The sequence below is a fragment of the Pseudophryne corroboree genome, chromosome 8 (genome assembly GCF_028390025.1).
Source record: "Pseudophryne corroboree isolate aPseCor3 chromosome 8, aPseCor3.hap2, whole genome shotgun sequence".
Taxonomy (NCBI): domain Eukaryota; kingdom Metazoa; phylum Chordata; class Amphibia; order Anura; family Myobatrachidae; genus Pseudophryne; species Pseudophryne corroboree.
The window spans coordinates 186,036,515-186,054,369 of record NC_086451.1 but is presented as its reverse complement, the minus strand read 5'-3'; the positions used below and the strand labels follow the sequence as shown (position 1 = coordinate 186,054,369).

The 17,855-nt window shown below is 46.2% G+C and overlaps 1 protein-coding gene across 3 annotated transcripts in view; it reads right to left on the bottom strand.

The window, feature by feature from the left end:
- The window catches only part of PLP1 (proteolipid protein 1), a 186,659-nt gene that overhangs the window by 77,089 nt on the left and 91,715 nt on the right, over positions 1-17,855 (bottom strand). For all 3 annotated transcript variants that reach the window (XM_063937007.1, XM_063937006.1, XM_063937008.1), the window contains exons 4-5: positions 4,477-4,645; positions 3,906-3,979 (exon numbers count right to left, since the gene is read on the bottom strand). In XM_063937007.1, coding sequence (XP_063793077.1) covers positions 3,906-3,979; positions 4,477-4,645 — 243 coding nt within the window. The remainder of the gene's footprint in view (positions 1-3,905; positions 3,980-4,476; positions 4,646-17,855) is intronic.

Below are 17,855 nucleotides of genomic sequence, written 5' to 3'. Positions count from 1 at the left end.
ATGTGTAAAAAGGGGTCCTGGCTGCCGCAATGTGTAAAAAGGGGGCCTGGCTGCTGCAATGTGTAAAAAGGGGGCCTGGCTGGCGCAATGTGTAAAACAGGTGGACTGGCTGCCGCAATGTGTAAAAAGGGAGACTGGCTGGCGCAATGTGTAAAAAGGGGGACTGGCTGCCGCAATGTGTAAAAAGGGGGCCTGGCTGCCGCAATGTGTAAAAAGGGGTCCTGGCTGCTGCAATGTGTAAAAAGGGGGCCAGGCTGCTGCAATGTGTAAAAAGGGGGCCTGGCTGCCGCAATGTGTAAAACAGGTGGACTGGCTGCCGCAATGTGTAAAAAGGGTGCCTGGCTGCCGCAATGTGTAAAAAGGGGTCCTGGCTGCCGCAATATGTAAAAAGGGGGTCTGGCTGCTGCAATGTGTAAAAAGGGGGCCTGGCTGGCGCAATGTGTAAAACAGGTGGACTGGCTGCCGCAATGTGTAAAAAGGGAGACTGGCTGGCGCAATGTGTAAAAATGGGGACTGGCTGCCGCAATGTGTAAAAAGGGGGACTGTCTGCTGTAATGTGTAAAAAGGGGGACTGTCTGCTGTAATGTGTAAAAAGGGGACGCTGTCTGCTGTAATGTATAAAAGGGGCTCTACCTGGTGTAGTGGCGCTACTATGCAGCGTAATTTGAATAATGGAGACTACTGTGCACCGTAGTATGAATTGCTATTATTTTGTAGCCACGTCCCTTCCCCATGAAGCCACGCCCTATATATTTTTTTTGCGCGTCTACGGCGCGCACTGCCCCTATCTTGCATGGGGGGGCACCAATGTCGTTTCTTGCACACAGCGCTAAAATGCCTAGTTACGGCACTGTCAGTACTAGATAGTATAAGGGGTCCTACTATTGTGGTGCATAAAGTGTATAAGGGGTATATGGTGTGGTAAACTATACTAAAGGACCCGCCCCCTTTTGAGTGGCCACGCGCTTAGTTACAACCTTTACTTTTCCATACCCCCACTTCAACATTTCCACTTCAACCACTGGTTGTGTGTATTTTAATAGAGAATGATGTACGCTTGTATGTTGTTATAATATTAATTGTATTTGTAAGAGCATAGACTAAGAAGTAGGAGGAGTCAGGAATAGTAAGGGGAGGACTCAAATGCTGACACCGAGGTGGGCCTGTGTGCTTCAAAAATGCCAGGGCCTATTTTTAGTCCCAGTCCGGCCCTGGTATACGCTGTACTACGGGTGTTGTATGGTATGCGGGCGGCCGGGCTACCGGTGACCAGCATACCGGCGCTGGGAGGCCGACTGCCGGCATACCGACAGCGTGGCGAGAGAAAATGAGCCCCTTGCGGGCTTGCTGCGCTCACCACACTGCGGGCAAGCACCCTATTTTATTCTCCCTCCAGTGGGGTCGTGGACCCCCACGAGGGAGAAAAAGTGTCATTATGTCGGCTGTCGGGATTCCGGCGCCGGTATACTGTGCGCCGGGATCCCGACAGTCGGCTACTGAAGACCACCCCTGTACTACATCACAGGGTACATTCAGTTGCTGTTGTTAAAGCACTATAATGAGCAAAGCACCGATGTTCAGTACTTTACGCACGCGCAGGACTCATTCTGCGCATACACGAACAGGTTCTGAAATGCTGGAAGCAAAACGGTAGCAGACTGTCAGTTATTGAAAGTCTTCTGCTGTTTCCGGGGCGGGGAGGGAGCTGCGACGCCCTCTGTTTGTGAAATCAGATAAGGGAGAGAAGAGGTCAGGGATCTCTGTCGCAGGTTTTGTAAGCCGCCCGATGGTGAGCGAGTGATCTGATGCTATGTCATAGAATGCAGGTTGGATCACTACTGCAGAAGGAGGTGTCTGCTTGTAATAGACGCCACATCCTGCATTTCCATACAGCGCTATCACTGCTGCTTCCAAGGAAGCAGCAGTGATAGCAACTCTACCCACATTTGAATTAGGCCCACCTACACAACATCCCCCTATACGCTACACTACATCACTACACTATACCCCCCAATATGCTGCACTACATCACATCACTACAATACATCCCCCTACCCTATACATTGCACTACAGCACACTACTTCTAATTACTATGGTACAGTACACTAAATCATTACATTACACCACACTAAATTTATTATTACAGTAAACTACACTAAGGGGTCCATTCATAGTCCTAAAACAGCGGTTTTAACACAATTTTAATATATAGATGTAATTTTGAAGTGTCAGCCTCATTTATCAATCTTGTGACGCAGGAGATATTACTGATATCTCCCGGTTACAGTCCTGACACAATAATTTCCACACTTCCCATACTTTAGTATGGGGATGTAGAAATTATGCTATTCATCAGCTTCTTAAAATTATATCTTTTTAGAAATTGACTGTTTAACTGTATGTCATCCTCAGATGGCATACAGCTACTGAATCACACTGCAGCTTGTGCTGGAAAAGGAACTTTTCAGATCCCTTTCCACTGTCTCCCCACTGCCCCCAGCTCAGTGGACCGAGTCTGCAGCCCCTGTGTCCAGCCCCAGCCCACATTTTCCATCCCCATGGTGCCCAGCTTCTGCCCACATTTTCCATCCCCCTGGTGCCCATCTCCTGCCAGCAGCCTGCAGCCTCCGTCCCCTTGGCGCCCAGTTCCTACCAGCAGCCACCATCCCCCTGGTGCCCAGCTCCTACCAGCAGCCACCATCCCCCTGGTGCCCAGCTCCTACCAGCAGCCTCCATTCCCCTGGTGCTCAGTTCATGCCCACAGCCTCCATTCCCCTGGTGCCCAGGTCATTCCCACAGTCTCCATCTCCCTGGTGCCCAGCTCCTGCCCACAACCTCTATCCCCTTGGTGCCCAGCTCCTGCCTGCTGAATAAATAAGTGAAAATGTTACTCACTGAATGCTGGTCCGCTCTTCACAAACTACACCTGGGCCAAAGCATCTCCCTGCCGGCCGCATACACATCTTAGTCCCCTTGCAGCCTCAGTCTCAGAGCTCCATTCCCCATACATAATGTATATAACAGCAGGGCAGACCCGGCCAGGGGTCAGGGGTCCATGGTTTTTACCTTCCAGCCAGGCACACCAGCGACCACAGCATTTATATGACAGCCGGGCAGACGTGGCTGGGGAAGGGAGAGTCCGCGGAGTGCAGGGACAGATGGGGGTGAGGAGTTAGTGGAGACCAGTGCCGCCGAGTGACAATGTAGAGAAGAAGGATTCAGGTCAGGAAGTGGGTTATTAGGGAAGATGAGGGAGGGATCAGGGTATAATAAAGGGTGGCAGGTTATTCACGCGGGCCCTGGTGCAATGTACCAGCTGCACCGCTAGAAGTTCCGCCACTGGAACAAACTAATATTATATGAAAGCTACCTACTTAGGAATTTATTTGGAATACAGTAATATACACAGTACTGTAGGAAGCTATTATATGAAATAATATGAGGCAACAGTAACTATACTGCAGAATGGTGCACACACATTGGCATATTTATAATGGGTGCAGTGTCCAGAGTCCAGGGAGCCCTACACAGTACACGCTGTAGCCATTTTTTGAATACTCACCACTCTGCCAACGTCAGCAGTGCTGTCAAATCACAGTGAAAATGATGCATTGGCCATTTTCACAGAGTTCTGTGCATGCGCAGTAGAGAAATTACTTGGAAAATGGACGCCGCAGCATTTTCCCAAAGATCCCAGAGATCTAGGACTCAGATTCTCAGTGCTGCCAGCAGAGAGGAGGGGGCCCAAATGGAGGAGGCTGCACAAGGGCCTCCTCCTTGGCACACAACAGTCATTTAAAACAACAACAACAAAAAACAAACAGGTGATTATTACACAAAAAATAAATGATAAATATAGAAAAGTAAAATAAAAGTAAAAATTATATTCAGGGAACTGGCTAACCTCACTGGTCTTGCAGATAGCAAGTAGACTGGCTCCACACACTTTCCCAGGAAAAGAATTCCATGGCAGAACCCCTGTGGAAAGAGAAACACTTGTGAAGAATAGATTGGTCTACAATAAACAGAAACAGGCATACTGTAAGATTGATAGCTGTATAAATAAATTGGTTATCTTATGAATCGTGAACTTTTGGAGAATTACAACAATCTAGATTAAAAAACATAATTTAGTAAACGAGGGGGACATTTACTAAGCAGTGATAAGAGCAGAGAAGTGAGCCAGTGGAGGAGTTGCCCATGGCAACATATCAGCACTGAACTAACATCTATTATTTGCATATTTTAAAATTATACAGAGCTGCTGATTGGTTGATGGGGCAACTTCTCCACTAGCTCACTTCTCTGCTCTTATCACTTCTTAGTACATGTCCCCCTAAATAAATATTTGAATTCTATTTTTTGGAGAGCAGGGTGTCTGACAATGCCTTAAAGAGCAGTGAAGCTGTGTTATGTTACTGTACCGTCCTACAGTATCTCTGTAATTAAATGGAGGCTTTGATCATCACACTTACCATACATACGTGCATCAGCACAAAGGTTACTGATGCCAGCTGAAGTCTTAGCAGGAAATGCAATAGACTGACATGTGATCCAAGTGTTGAAATAAATGTAGACGGGAACAGCAGAGCAGGCGAAGATCAAAATCCACAGGATCGTCACAGCATAGGTAACACCAACAAACTACACAGAAAATACCAAGACAGCTCCATAATAAGAAGTCACAATGAGGCAGGAACATAAATATTGCAACTGTATAGTGCATAGTCAGGTTTTGGGAAAATCAGCAGTTAACAAGACTTTTCAACTGAAAGGATCTCAAAACATACTTTGGTAGTATAGTAAGATTAAAAAAAAAACATTTTAGAGGAAAGTGAAGTCTATTTACTGTACTGTAGTTCACCTATAGCTTTTGAGATTTAATAATGACAAATTATGAATTGCAAATAAGTAAGACACACTAGACTACATTGTACAAAACAATGTTTTCTTGTATTGCGGATTGATAAAGTTTTTCTTCTCTACTGGCTTATGTTGTTCATATAGCAAATAAATGAGAGAAAGAAAGCAGGGTGGGACAGTGGGGACAAAACAACAGAACATTGATACCCCCTATTGTGATAATGGGGGTAATTCAGACCTGATCACTTACTAGGGTTTTTTTGCAGTCCTGAGAGCAGATAGTCGCCACCCATAAGGGAGTGTATTTTCGCTCTGCAAGTGTGCGAACGCATGTGCAGCCGAGCAGTAGAAAAAATATTTGTGCCGTTTCTGAGTTGCTCAGAACTTACTCAGCTGCTGCGATCACTTCAGCCTGTTAGTGTCCGGAATTGATGCCAGACACCCACCCTGCAAATGCTTGGACACGCCTGCATTTTTCCAAACATATTTAAAAATATTTGTTCCCAATCCTCAGCTGTTAAAGTTATTTTTAACTCTGATTCCAATCTGGATTTAAAATATGAAGTTTCTGCTGTTCGTAAGGGGAAAGGAGAGTAGAGTACCATAGAGAAATGCCATGTTTATGACCTGAAGTAGCGAGTTAGATAATATATAAGGAGGGGGTGGGGGGGGGGGGGGGGATGGGAAAGATTAAGTCAGACGAGTTTGCCGACATCCAATGTGTGACATGTAAGTATTTATAAAAATCCTTAGCCGGGACAGAGTATTGTGCTTGTAAATGTTCAAAGGATTTCAAAATCAAATTTTCATATAAATCGTTTATCAGGAGAATACCTAAGTCATACCAGTTCTGTAGATAGTGATCAGGAATTCATTTTGCTACAGCTGGGAGGGAGAGACCGGAGGTGGGGAGATAAAATTTGCTAAGGAAGAGATTAATTTATCCCAAACTATCAATGTGTTCAAAACACTTTTTAAGGAGATAGCGGAGAATGGTCTGTCAGTAGGCTTGGTCCAAATCAGGTCATGTAAGAGGACGCCTCGGCACATACTTTTTTCTATGTCTACCCAGTGTTTCAAAGTTTCATGGAACAGCCAATCCTTCATTTGATCAAGCAAACATGCTTGTTGATATAACTCCAAGTTTGGAATGGATAGGCCTCCTCTCCATTTAGATCTTTGTAAGCGAGTTCTAGCTATCTTAGGTTTCTTACCTTTCCAGAGAAATGTTGATATAGCAGAATAAAATTTGTTCAATAGTTTAATTGGGACCAATTACGGAATAGCTCTAAAGTCTAAACAGGTAAAGAATCTTGGGTAATAGCATCGGTGGTCATTCAGAGTTGTTCGCTCTGTATTTTTTTCTCGCAACAGAGCGATTAGTCGCTAATGCGCATGCGCAATGTCCGCAGTGCGACTGCGCCAAGTAAATTTGCTATGCAGTTAGGTATTTTACTCACGGCATTACAAGGTTTTTTCTTCGTTCTGGTGATCGTAATGTGATTGACAGGAAGTGGGTGTTTCTGGGAGGAAACTGGCCGTTTTATGGGTGTGTGCGAAAAAATGCTACCGTTTCTGGGAAAAAAGCGGGAGTGGCTGAAGAAACGGAGGAGTGTCTGGGCGAACGCTGGGAGTGTTTGTGACGTCAAACCAGGAACGACAAGCACTGAACTGATCGCAGATGCCGAGTAAGTGTGGAGCTACTCAGAAACTGCTAAGAAGTGTCTATTCGCAATTCTGCTAATCTTTCGTTCGCAATTTTGATAAGCCAAGATTGACTCCCAGTAGGCGGCGGCTTAGCGTGTGCAAAGCTGCTAAAAGCAGCTTGCGAGCGAACAACTCGGAATGACCACCATCATTTTAATAGAGGAGAGACTACCCATCCAGGAAATATCATAGTTTATCCACTTCTTTGTGAGATCCATGAATTGGGCAAGGAGGGGTAAGTAATTACATGATATTACCTCTTGTAGACATAGGGGGATTTTAATTCCTAGGTATTGTAGGGTAGAGGTTTTCCAAGAGTAACTGTAGCGGGCTTTTAGCGTTTGGAGAGTGTTTGGTCTATACCGAAGGGTAGCACTTCAGTTTTGGATGTGTTCAGTTTATAATACGAGACAGTAGCATCATTTTGGAAGATGGTATGAATAGCTGGAAGAGATAGATCTGGTTTCATTATAAACAAGAGCACATCATCCACAAATAAGCAGATTTTGTGGTGGAGTGTACCTATTTGGAGTCCACTAATCTGTGTGGAAGTTCTAATATTTTCCGCCAAGGATTCAATCGCTAAAGCAAAAATGAGCGGTGAAAGGGGGCACCCTTTGTGAGTTCCATTTGTTATGGGAAAAGGATTTGAAAGAAATCCATTGCTAAAAACACGTGCAGTGGGGTAAGAGTATAGGTGCGGAATAGCTTGCAGAAATTGATCCAAAAATCCAAACCTGGCAAGAACCCTATTCATATACAGCCAGTGAATCAAAAGCTTTCTCCGCATCAAGCGATAGTAATAATAGGGGAATCTGATTAGTGGAGTAGGCCTACAACAATTAGAAAACTCTTCTGGTATTATCTGGGGCTTGTCTGCCCATTGTAAAGCCAACTTGACCAAGGAGGGAATCAATGGGTTTAGTCTATTCACAATTAACTTAGCATAGATCTTTATGTACAAAGAGCTATAGGTCTGTAATTCTGACATAAAGTCGGATTCTTGCCAGGCTTGGGTATCATGACTATCTGGGCTTCCAGCATTTCTGCCAGGAAGGGAGTTTGAAAAGCATTATTATAAAGATTCAATAGGGTAGTGAAAATGGAGTCCTGGAAAGTAATATAAAAGTTATTAATAAATCCATCGGGCCTGGGGCTTTGCCTTGTTTGAGAGATTTCAAAGCAGACTGTATTTCTCCAGTAGTCCAAGGTGAGCACAATGCCGAAGCGTCATCATGCGAGATCGATGGAAGTTTAACCGAGTTCAGGAAGGATTCTATAGTGGATGATTGTCACGATCCGGGTATCTGGACGCCATTATTTACCTTTCAGGTGTCTCCTATTTTGTCCCGGCGTCCTAGGCCCGGTTCCCAGCTGTGATGCAAGCATTAATACGTCATGTCTCATCTCTGCTAATCCGTGGCTATTGTTCTCCAATGCCCGGGCGACTGGCATGGCGTCACCTGCCGGCGGGGCCTCGGGCATCATCTCCATATTCCTAATGCATACAGGGTATGTGGCACTCCTCACCTACTGCAGCCGCGGCCGTCCATGCTGAAGGTTGAGACGCAAGTCGGCATTCTCTATGTTCACCGCCGCCATTACAGAGGACTCTCCATGTGGTGAATACAAACAAGCTTTCCCTCCACTGGCCGGTATGGGCGCAGCCATCTTAGTTTCAGTCACATGATCCTGATCTCCAATCCATAGCTCTGCTGAAGGCTGCCTAATTAGTCATCCAATTCCTTTACACCTAAGGGCATAAAGGGACTGAGCCTGCAGCAGGAAATAGTCAGTGCTTTGGTTGTCAAACCTTGTTTCCAGTCTCTCTCTCTCCTGTGGTTATTTTGTTCCAGGTTTCCAGCTCCTGTCTCCAGTTACCACTAAGAGACCCGCACCAGCTTACCACCTTGCGGTGCAGCCTGACTCTGCAGTCTTCTATGACTACTCCAGCTTCCAGCTACAGATCCATCTGCTTCCAGCGGTCAGCTTCCAGCAGTGCTCAGCTTTCTTAAAGTGACAGTGCTTCTCCAGCGGATACCTACATACCAGCAGTACCCGCAAACCATCGGTACCTGCATATCATAATTTCCTATATCCTCGCTCCCTAGCTTCATTCTACTACCTGGCTGCTTCCATCCAGCATCCACTCCATGTTTTCAACACCTGGCTGGTTCCATCCAGCATCCACAGCAGTCATCTCATCTACAGTGTTACCATCTTCAAGTGCTACATCTGCTGGTGTGTTCCTTGGCTACTCTCGCTACTACGGACGGCTCTGGTAAGGACATTCCATCTCTGGGACATTAAGAACTGTACCTTATCCTACCAGTACCCTGTGGCTCTTGCCAAGCTTATAGTGATCCAGGAACTGTTTCATTTTAACTTCTGCATATCTTTATTCATTTACCACTGCTGTGAATACATGGGGTTCTGTTAATAAACTTTTATTGACTTTTAAATCCTGGTTGTCATGGTCACGCCTTCGGGCAATCTTCCTACACCATACTTACATGTCTAGGGGTCTGATTAAACCTCCCAAGTTTAGTTTCACCTCAGCCCCTACAACTGAGGCTTCCTCCCGTCAGCTCAGGCCCTCAGTTGTGACAATGATGAGGGTTGGGGAATGGAACTATCCTTTAAGTTATAAAGCTGTTCATAGTAGGAAGCAAATTTATTAGCAATATATTTCGGATTTGAGGATGAAGAACCATCTGGTTCGGCTAATGCTTTAATTCTATTGATTAAGTTTTTGCCTCTTAATTTTCTTGCTAGCAGTTTGCTAGCTCGATTTCATAAAGTATAAAATTTCTGGTTTAATTCAGAGTTTGCGCGTTGTATATGGGAAAGATTTAGGGCATTAAGTTTCCTGTTAGCTCCAATGAGGGCCGTCAGAATAATAGGGTCTTTGGGGGATTTTTTATGTTGAGTCTCTAGGTCCACAACCTTTCTCATAAGACTTTTGCACTTCTTGTTTGCAGTGTTTTATTCATGCTGTTGCATGAAATGCAGCCCCTCTCATGACTGCCTTAAGAGCATACCAATGATTAGTAATGGAGGTGTCTATGAAGTTGTTAACTTCCAAATACGAAGTCAATGATTCAGTAAGAATGTTAATCCCATCCTCATCTTTTAAAATATAGTCCTGAAGGGATCGGTATGAAATACCTCCAATCAAAATCCCGACGTTCAAAATCCAGACACCAATTGACCGATGGTCAAAATCCCGACAAGGTCAAAATCCCGACATGGACAAAATACCGACATTTAAAATACCAACAAGGTCAAAATACCGACATGTAAAATGCCGACAGGTCAAAATACCGACATGCGGTTTTTGTTGTTTTTTGTGTGTATGTCGACATAAGTCAACATGGACACCATATAAAGTGTACCGCGTCCCCTCGCATGGCTCGCTGCGCTCGCCATGCTTCGAGCACGGTGCCTCGCTGCGCTCAGCACACTATTATATTCCCCCTCCAGGTCCACTGGGATGGTAAAGTATGAACAAGTCGGTTTCAATTAAAAAAATCATGAAAAACTCATGTCGGTATTTTGACCTGTTGGCATTTTACATATCGGTATTTTGACCTTGTCGGTATTTTAAATGTCGGAATTTTGTCCATGTCGGGATTTTGATCATCGGTCAATTGGTGTCGGGATTTTGAACGTCGGGATTTTGATTGGAGGTAAACTGACTGCATCCCGTCCTGAAATCTCCATGGCCTTAGAGGAGGGTTGGTAAAATTATGAGACCAAGTCCACACTAGAGGGGCATGATCCGACCAAGCTATAGGCAAAATTTTAACATCAGGAATGAGCTGTAGGGATCATTTATCAGTGAGGAGCAGGTCTATTCTAGAGTTTGATTTGTGTACCACGGAATAATAGGTATAGTCTCTTATTCCAGCATTCCTAAACCTCCATGTATCGTATACATCAGAGGCGGCCAAAACGTCGATCGCGATCTACCGGTAGATCGTGGAGCTCTCACCGGTAGATCGCGATCCAAGTGTAACTTGCTGCCTCTGCCCGGAGTGTTCCCAATGATGCATTGCGCGGGTGACGTCATGACGTCAGCCGCGCACCCGCGCAATGCGGGATTGGGAACGCGATGTGAGGAGCCTGTGCGCCTGCTGGATCTGGGTTGATCCAGTCAGCGCAGTGGCAGCAGGACAGCAGCAGCGGCAGGAAGCGGGAGCAGGCATGGGAGCAGGATCCAGCCAGCGGGGAGACAGCTAGACAGCCAGCGGGGATCCAGCCAGCCAGCTAAAGTAAGTATATCTGGCACTGTGGGCACATGGCACTGTGGGGGCATATGTGGCACTGTGGGCACATGGCACTGTGGGGGTATATGTGGCACTGTGGGGGCATATGTGGCACTGTGGGGGCATATGTGGCACTGTGGGCACATGGCACTGTGGGGTCATATGTGGTACTGTGGGCATATGTGGTACTGTGGGGGCATATCTGGCACTGTGGGGGCATATGGGGCACTGTGGGGGCATATGGGGCACTGCGGGCACATATGGCACTGTGAGGGCACATATGGCACTGTGGGGTCATATGTGGTACTTTGGGCATATGTGGCACTGTGGGGGCATATGGGGCACTGTGGGCACATGGCACTGTGAGGGCACATATGGCCCTGTGGGGTCATATGTGGTACTGTGGGCATATGTGGCACTGTGGGGGCATATGTGGCACTGTGGGCACATGGCACTGTGGGGGCATATCTGGCACTGTGGGAGCATATGTGGCACTGGAGGCATATCTGGCACTGGGGGCATATGTGTATCTGGCACTGTAGGGGCATATGTGGCACTGTCGGCACATGGCACTGTGGGGGCACATATGGCACTGTGGGGTCATATGTGGTACTGTGGGCACATGTGGCACTGTGGGGGCATATCTAACAGTGTGGAGGCATATCTGGCACTGTGGGGGCATATGTGGCACTGTGGGGGTATATGTGGCACTGTGGGGGTATGTGGCACTGTGGGGGCATATCTGGCACTGTGGGAGCATATGTGGCACTGTGGAGGCATATCGGGCACTGGGGGCATATGTGTATCTGGCACTGTGGGGGCATATGTGGCACTGTGGGGGCATATGTGGCACTGTGGGGGCATATGTGGCACATGGCACTGGGGGCATATCTGGCACTGTGGGCACATGGCACTGTGGGGACATATCTGGCACTGTGGGGGCATATGTGTATCTGGCACTGTGGGGGCATATCTGGTACTGTGGGGGCATATGTGTATCTGGCACTGTGGGGGCATATGTGTTTGAGGTTTTTACCTGTGGGGGGCCAATGAGTGATTTCGTGCGAGACAGTCATAACACCCAGTGCAGCAAGGATATGCCCCTTTTTGTTATACCACGCCCATTTTTTGTTATACCACACCCCTTTTGTGGCACGCGCCTGCGGCGCGCAAAATTGTCCCGCATGAGTAGATCACAAAAGCTTTTCAGCTTTCAAAGTAGATCACCGACTCCAAAAGTCTGGCCACCCCTGGTATACATCAAATTCGCCCATTAATTGTGAAAAAGATAGGGCTAGGGAGCGTGCCGTGTTACTAGACTGTTTATCTAGTGAGGAAGATTTATCTATCTGGGGATCTGGGGAGAGGTTAAAATCTCCCATAATAAAGAGTGATCCTTTTTTAACTTCATGCACTTTTTGAAGCAAAGTCTTGAGAAAAAGAGGGTTGTCTGGTATTGGGGGCAGGGCCGGTGCTAGGGTGTTCGGCGCCCTCCTGCAAACTATAAATTTGCGCCCTCCCATACTTTACAAAGCAGTGACACGTATACACATAATGCTCCCTGTAGTAGTGCCACTTACACACGTAATGCTCTTGTACCCGTGATGCTTTCACACGTAACGCCCCCCTGTACCAGTGACACTTACACACATAACGCCCCTATACCAGTGACACTTACACACATAACGCCCCCTGTACCAATGCTGCTTACAGACATAACGCCCACTTTACCAATGACGTAATGCCTACACACGTAACGTCACACTGTACCAGTGACGCATACACACGTAACGCCCCTGTACAAGTGACGCTTACACACGTAACGCCCCCTGTACCAGTGACGCTTACACGCGTAAAGCACCCTGTACCAGTGAGGTTAAAACACATAACGCCCCTTATAGTAGTGTTGATTACACACGCAACATGCCAGTACCAGTAATGCTTACACACGTAACGCCCCCTGTATTAGTTATGCTTACACACGTAACACAGCATAGACATGTAACACCCCCTGTACCAGTGATGCTTACACACGTAATGCCCCCTGTACCAGTGATGCTTACACGCGTAACACCCCCTGTACCAGTGACGCTTACACACATAATGCCCCCTGTAGCAGTAACACTTACACACGCAATACCCCCTGTAGCAGTGACGCTTACAAACACGCAACGCCCCCTTTACCAGTGACGCTTACACACGCAAGGCCCCCTGTAGCAGTGACGCTTACACACAATATGCTGCACAGTCACACACACACACATACATACTGTACATACATTACACACATACACAGTCACACATATATTACACATACATACATACACACACACTTTCACTCACTCACTCACTCTCTTTCAATCCTCTTACCTAAGGAAGTCTGGCAGGCCAAAGCTGGAGTAGATCATCCTCCTGTTCAGCCTGGTCCCTTGTAGCTCCGCCCCCTTTTAGGTCAGCACACTACACTGACACAGGGGAGGGGGAGAGGACGGAGGCTTCATGCTGCTGGCTGGCCCTACTGCCTGTCATAGAGTGTGACAGGCGCAGCAGCAGCAGGGGGACATCAGCTCAGCACAGGAATGCAGAGCAGGGAGAGCGCCTCTCCATTCCTGGCGCCTCCCTGCACTGCATCCCTTTGCTGAGTGGTTTGCGCCGGCCCTGATTGGGGGCATATACAGATGTAAGAGTAACATATCTAGAGCGTATTTTTCCTACCAGGATCAGATATTGACCATTGCAATCATCCCACTTACTCTCCAATTGAAAAGGATATGATTTGTGGAAGAGTACAGCAACACCATTTCTCTTGAAAGGACCACAAGAAATATATGGTGTTGGGTAGGTAGAGTTAGAGAACTTAGGGGGAGAGTGCAATGGGAAATGTGATTCCTGGATAGCAACAATCTCTGCCTTTTGATCCGCAAAATATTTCAGAGCTAGACACCTCTTGCGAGGTGAGTTAAGACCTTTCACATTAAGGCTCAGGAACTTCACCATGAAGGATGAAAAAGGTGATGTGTTATGGACAGATAATAAAGTAATACAGTTTGGACATGCGCATACAATATAGATATCAAAACATCAGAATATAAAACATGAAATGGCAAAAGCACAAAATAGGAAAATAAAAAAAGGAAAAAGAGTAAAGAGGGGCCAAAAACAGAAATAGCATCCATAAAAGGAGCTAGAGTGTCCATCACAAGGACTGCGTGGCGGACAAATGACTATGGGTGAGAGGCGGGTCAGCCGTTAAAACCCACTGCCACCTCCTTTCTTGGTACAGGAGCAACTTTATGTAATCCTACTAATAAACCATTGAAAAAGATGAACATAAACATTGAACATTGAACATAACAAATTATTACCATCAACTAGAACCCGAAAAGGTTTACGGGATTGAGGTTTCACATATAGGCAAACCATAATATGGGGCATATGACATCTCTAATAAAAACAGGTGATAATAAAGAAAAGGAAAAAGGGGAAAATCTTCAACCAATATGTTAAGTCATTTTAGATATTCCCGGTATCCACAGTATCCAAATCTACATTGACAAAAGAATGAGCAATGAAGGGAAAAAAGTAACCCACCCCGTTATTACCCTACAAAAGCAAAAATAAGTGAAAGCGAAAGAAAACCTTGTAGACTTTAACTCGGGTCACGAGACCTCTCGTTGAACATTTTCTTAGGTGAAGAAGAAGTTTGGTTATGCAGAGTTAAGTCCCATTTTTTCAGGATTTCAGTGCCATTTTCAGGAGAGTGGATCACTGTAGAGACACCATTCCGGAAAACGATGAGTTTAGTTGGAAAACCCCACTTGTATTGTACACTGCCTTTCCACAGTGCAGAAGTGACAGGATAGAATAATCGTCTTTTAGATAACGTTGCGGGAGAACGTCTGGAAATAACTGAAGAGAATCTAAACAGTCCACAGTAGATGAGGAAGGTGATAGAAATGAACCCTGAGAAGAGTGTCCCTGGACGCTTGAGCAGGGGCCTGTTTAGATTGTGGGAGCCTATGAATTCTGTCAATCAATAGATCCGCTTGGCATGATTCTGGTAGTAATTTCTGAAAGAGATCTGTGGCAAAATCATACAGTTCAGCATTTGTCACAGAGTCAGGTATGCCTCTGATTTTAATATTATTTCTTCTAGAACGATCTTCTAAATCCGTGACTTTCTCACGAACGGAGGTGACTTCCACCTGGAGGGAGTCGTGAGCAGAGAATAGGTAGTAATGTGAAGCGACCAATTCAGCCATTTTGTGTTCCATATGATCCGTTCTAGTGCCGATCTCAGAAATATCAGAATGAAGATATTGGATAGTATATTTAAACTCCATTGTAATGTCCGCTTTAAATGTAGAGAGCATGGAATGGATAGAGAGAAGTGTAACGGGGCCATCTAATGAATCCATAGTCTCTTGTGTATGTAATACTGGGTTATGAGAAAGGGGAGAAGAGGTTTGAGAGGTTGAAGAAGGTTCTGAAGTTGAAGAAATTGGACGTAACTTCCCTCCAGAGGCCGAAGAGCCAAAAAAAAAGTGTACTGGCGGGGTGGATTTGGACCCTTTAACTTTCTTCGGAGGCATTCTCTTGCAAGTTTAGTGCAGATTCAGAGTTGTAAAGGAAACGGTAGGATTACCAGAGCAATGGTTCAATCAGACAGGAGGCGACAGGAGTAAAAAAAAAAAAACAATCACATTGTCAGTGTTTCCAGTGGCAGCTCTTAGGGTGTTAGAAGTATAGGTCAGCAGAAGGTAAATCAAAGTAGGTTTTGTGTCCCGAGGCCAGCCAAAAGGGCACCTATCTACTGCATACAGGAAGATGTAAAAATAAATCCAGCGGGTCAGAGGTGAACCAAAGATGTATCAGTCTGGTAAGATGCCGTAAATAGAAGGAAAATAATAAAGGTGCCCCTGCAAGTGTATGTGGCAGGTACATTGTACAGTATAGCAGTACCACCGTGCCTGAGAGCAAGGATCCAGGGAGTAACACACAATAAGCCGCTGGGTGAGAGAGATGGGCACTGGCAACAGGCAGACAAACACCACAGCAACAGTTGTCCACAGCTCACTCAATAGGGTGTGAAGCTTCACTTCCGGACTACAGCGCCACAGTGTACAGCAACAGTGAGAGGGCTGCAGTTGGATGCTAGTGCCAGCACTTCCAGGAGGGCAGAAGGGGAGCTATGGCTGGCGGTAGCGGGTGCCGGGAGAAGCTGCAGCGGGAGGATGCACCAGCTCCTATGGAAAGCAGGCCCTCCGGCTCCAAGAGCAGTCAGCAAGCGGTGCACTTCCGGGATAGCAGCGGCCGGCGGTAGCGGGTGACAGGAGAAGCTACAGCGGGAAGACTCACCAGCGGCGGCGGACTGCAGGTCCTCTGGCTCCAATAGCATGCAGGTAAGCGGGGCACTGCTTCCGGAGCCTTTCGAGGAGAGTCCCATATGATGGAGCTCACTACTGGGTCCACATGAAACGCGAGTCCCAGGCAGCATTCAGAGGGATAGGCAGCAACCTGCAAGGACCCGGAGGGGGGCCCCCAGCTCTGCAGAGTTTTATCCCTCAGTAGGTAGAAGGGTACAGGGCACTAAGGGAGCAAATGGGCTTGGTTAGGGGGCTGAAAAATAGTAATAATAATACAATTGCCCTTGAGCTCAGGAACAGTACGTCTGGTTCAGCTGCCAAGCAGGCGCTCCCCCCCCCCCCCCCCCCCCCGGCCAATGATTTGTGGTATAGTACATTCTATATCCTGAAAACACAACAATATGCCATAAAAAAACGATGATCATTATTGTTCAAATCCATCTTGATGATTTGTGCAAGACAGTAGCTGAAAGGCCACGATTTGTTAGTGAAGCTAATGCTCACTTCAGATGACCCCCATTTTATAGTTATTATATTCAAATTGTAATGTTTATAGTTGTTTTATTAGTATTATATTTTCTTATCTAGTGTATATACTGTAGTAGTAAAAAATTATTATTTTGACAATATTTTTATTTAACCACTTAACTGACAATTTTTTCCCCCCACAAACCGCTCAGAAATTGTCACTTTTTTTTGTCAAAGTTAAAAAAAAATATTTTTCATGATATATTTATTTGTTTTATGAAACAAAATATACACTGCTCAAAAAAATAAAGGGAACACTTAAACAACACATCCTAGATCTGAATGAATGTAATATTCTTATTAAATACTTTGTTCTTTACATAGTTGAATGTGCTGACAACAAAATCACACACAAATTATCAATGGAAATCAAATTTATTAACCCATGGAGGTCTGGATTTGGAGTCACCCTCAAAATTAAAGTGGAAAAACACACTACAGGATGATCCAACTTTGATGTAATGTCCTTAAAACAAGTCAAAATGAGGCTCAGTAGTGGCTCACGTGCCTGTATGACCTCCCAACAATGCCTGGGCATGCTCCTGATGAGGAGGCGGATGGTCTCCTGAAAGATCTCCTCCCAGACCTGGACTAAAGCTTTCGCCAACTCCTGGACAGTCTGTGGTGCGTCGTGGCATTGGTGGATGGAGCGAGACATGATGTTCCAGATGTGCTCAATTGGATTCAGGTCTTGCAGGAACTGCTGACACACTCCAGCCACATGAGGTCTAGCATTGTCTTGCATTAGGAGGAACTCAGGGCCAACTGCACCAACATATGGTCTCACAAGGGGTCTAGGATCTCATCTCGGTACCTAATGGCAGTTAGGCTACCTCTGGCGAGCACATGGATGGCTGTGCGGCCCCCCAAAGAAATGCCACCCCACACCATTACTGACCCACTGCCAAACCGGTCATGCTGGAGAATGTTGCAGGCAGCAGAACGTTCTCCTTGGCATCTCCAGACTCTGTCACGTCTGTCACATGTGCTCAGTGAGAACCTGCTTTCATCTGTGAAGAGCACAGGGCGCCAGTGGCAAATTTGCCAATCTTGGTGTATGCTGGCAAATGCCAAATGTCCTGCATGGTGTTGGGCTGTAAGCGCAACCCCCACCTGTGGACG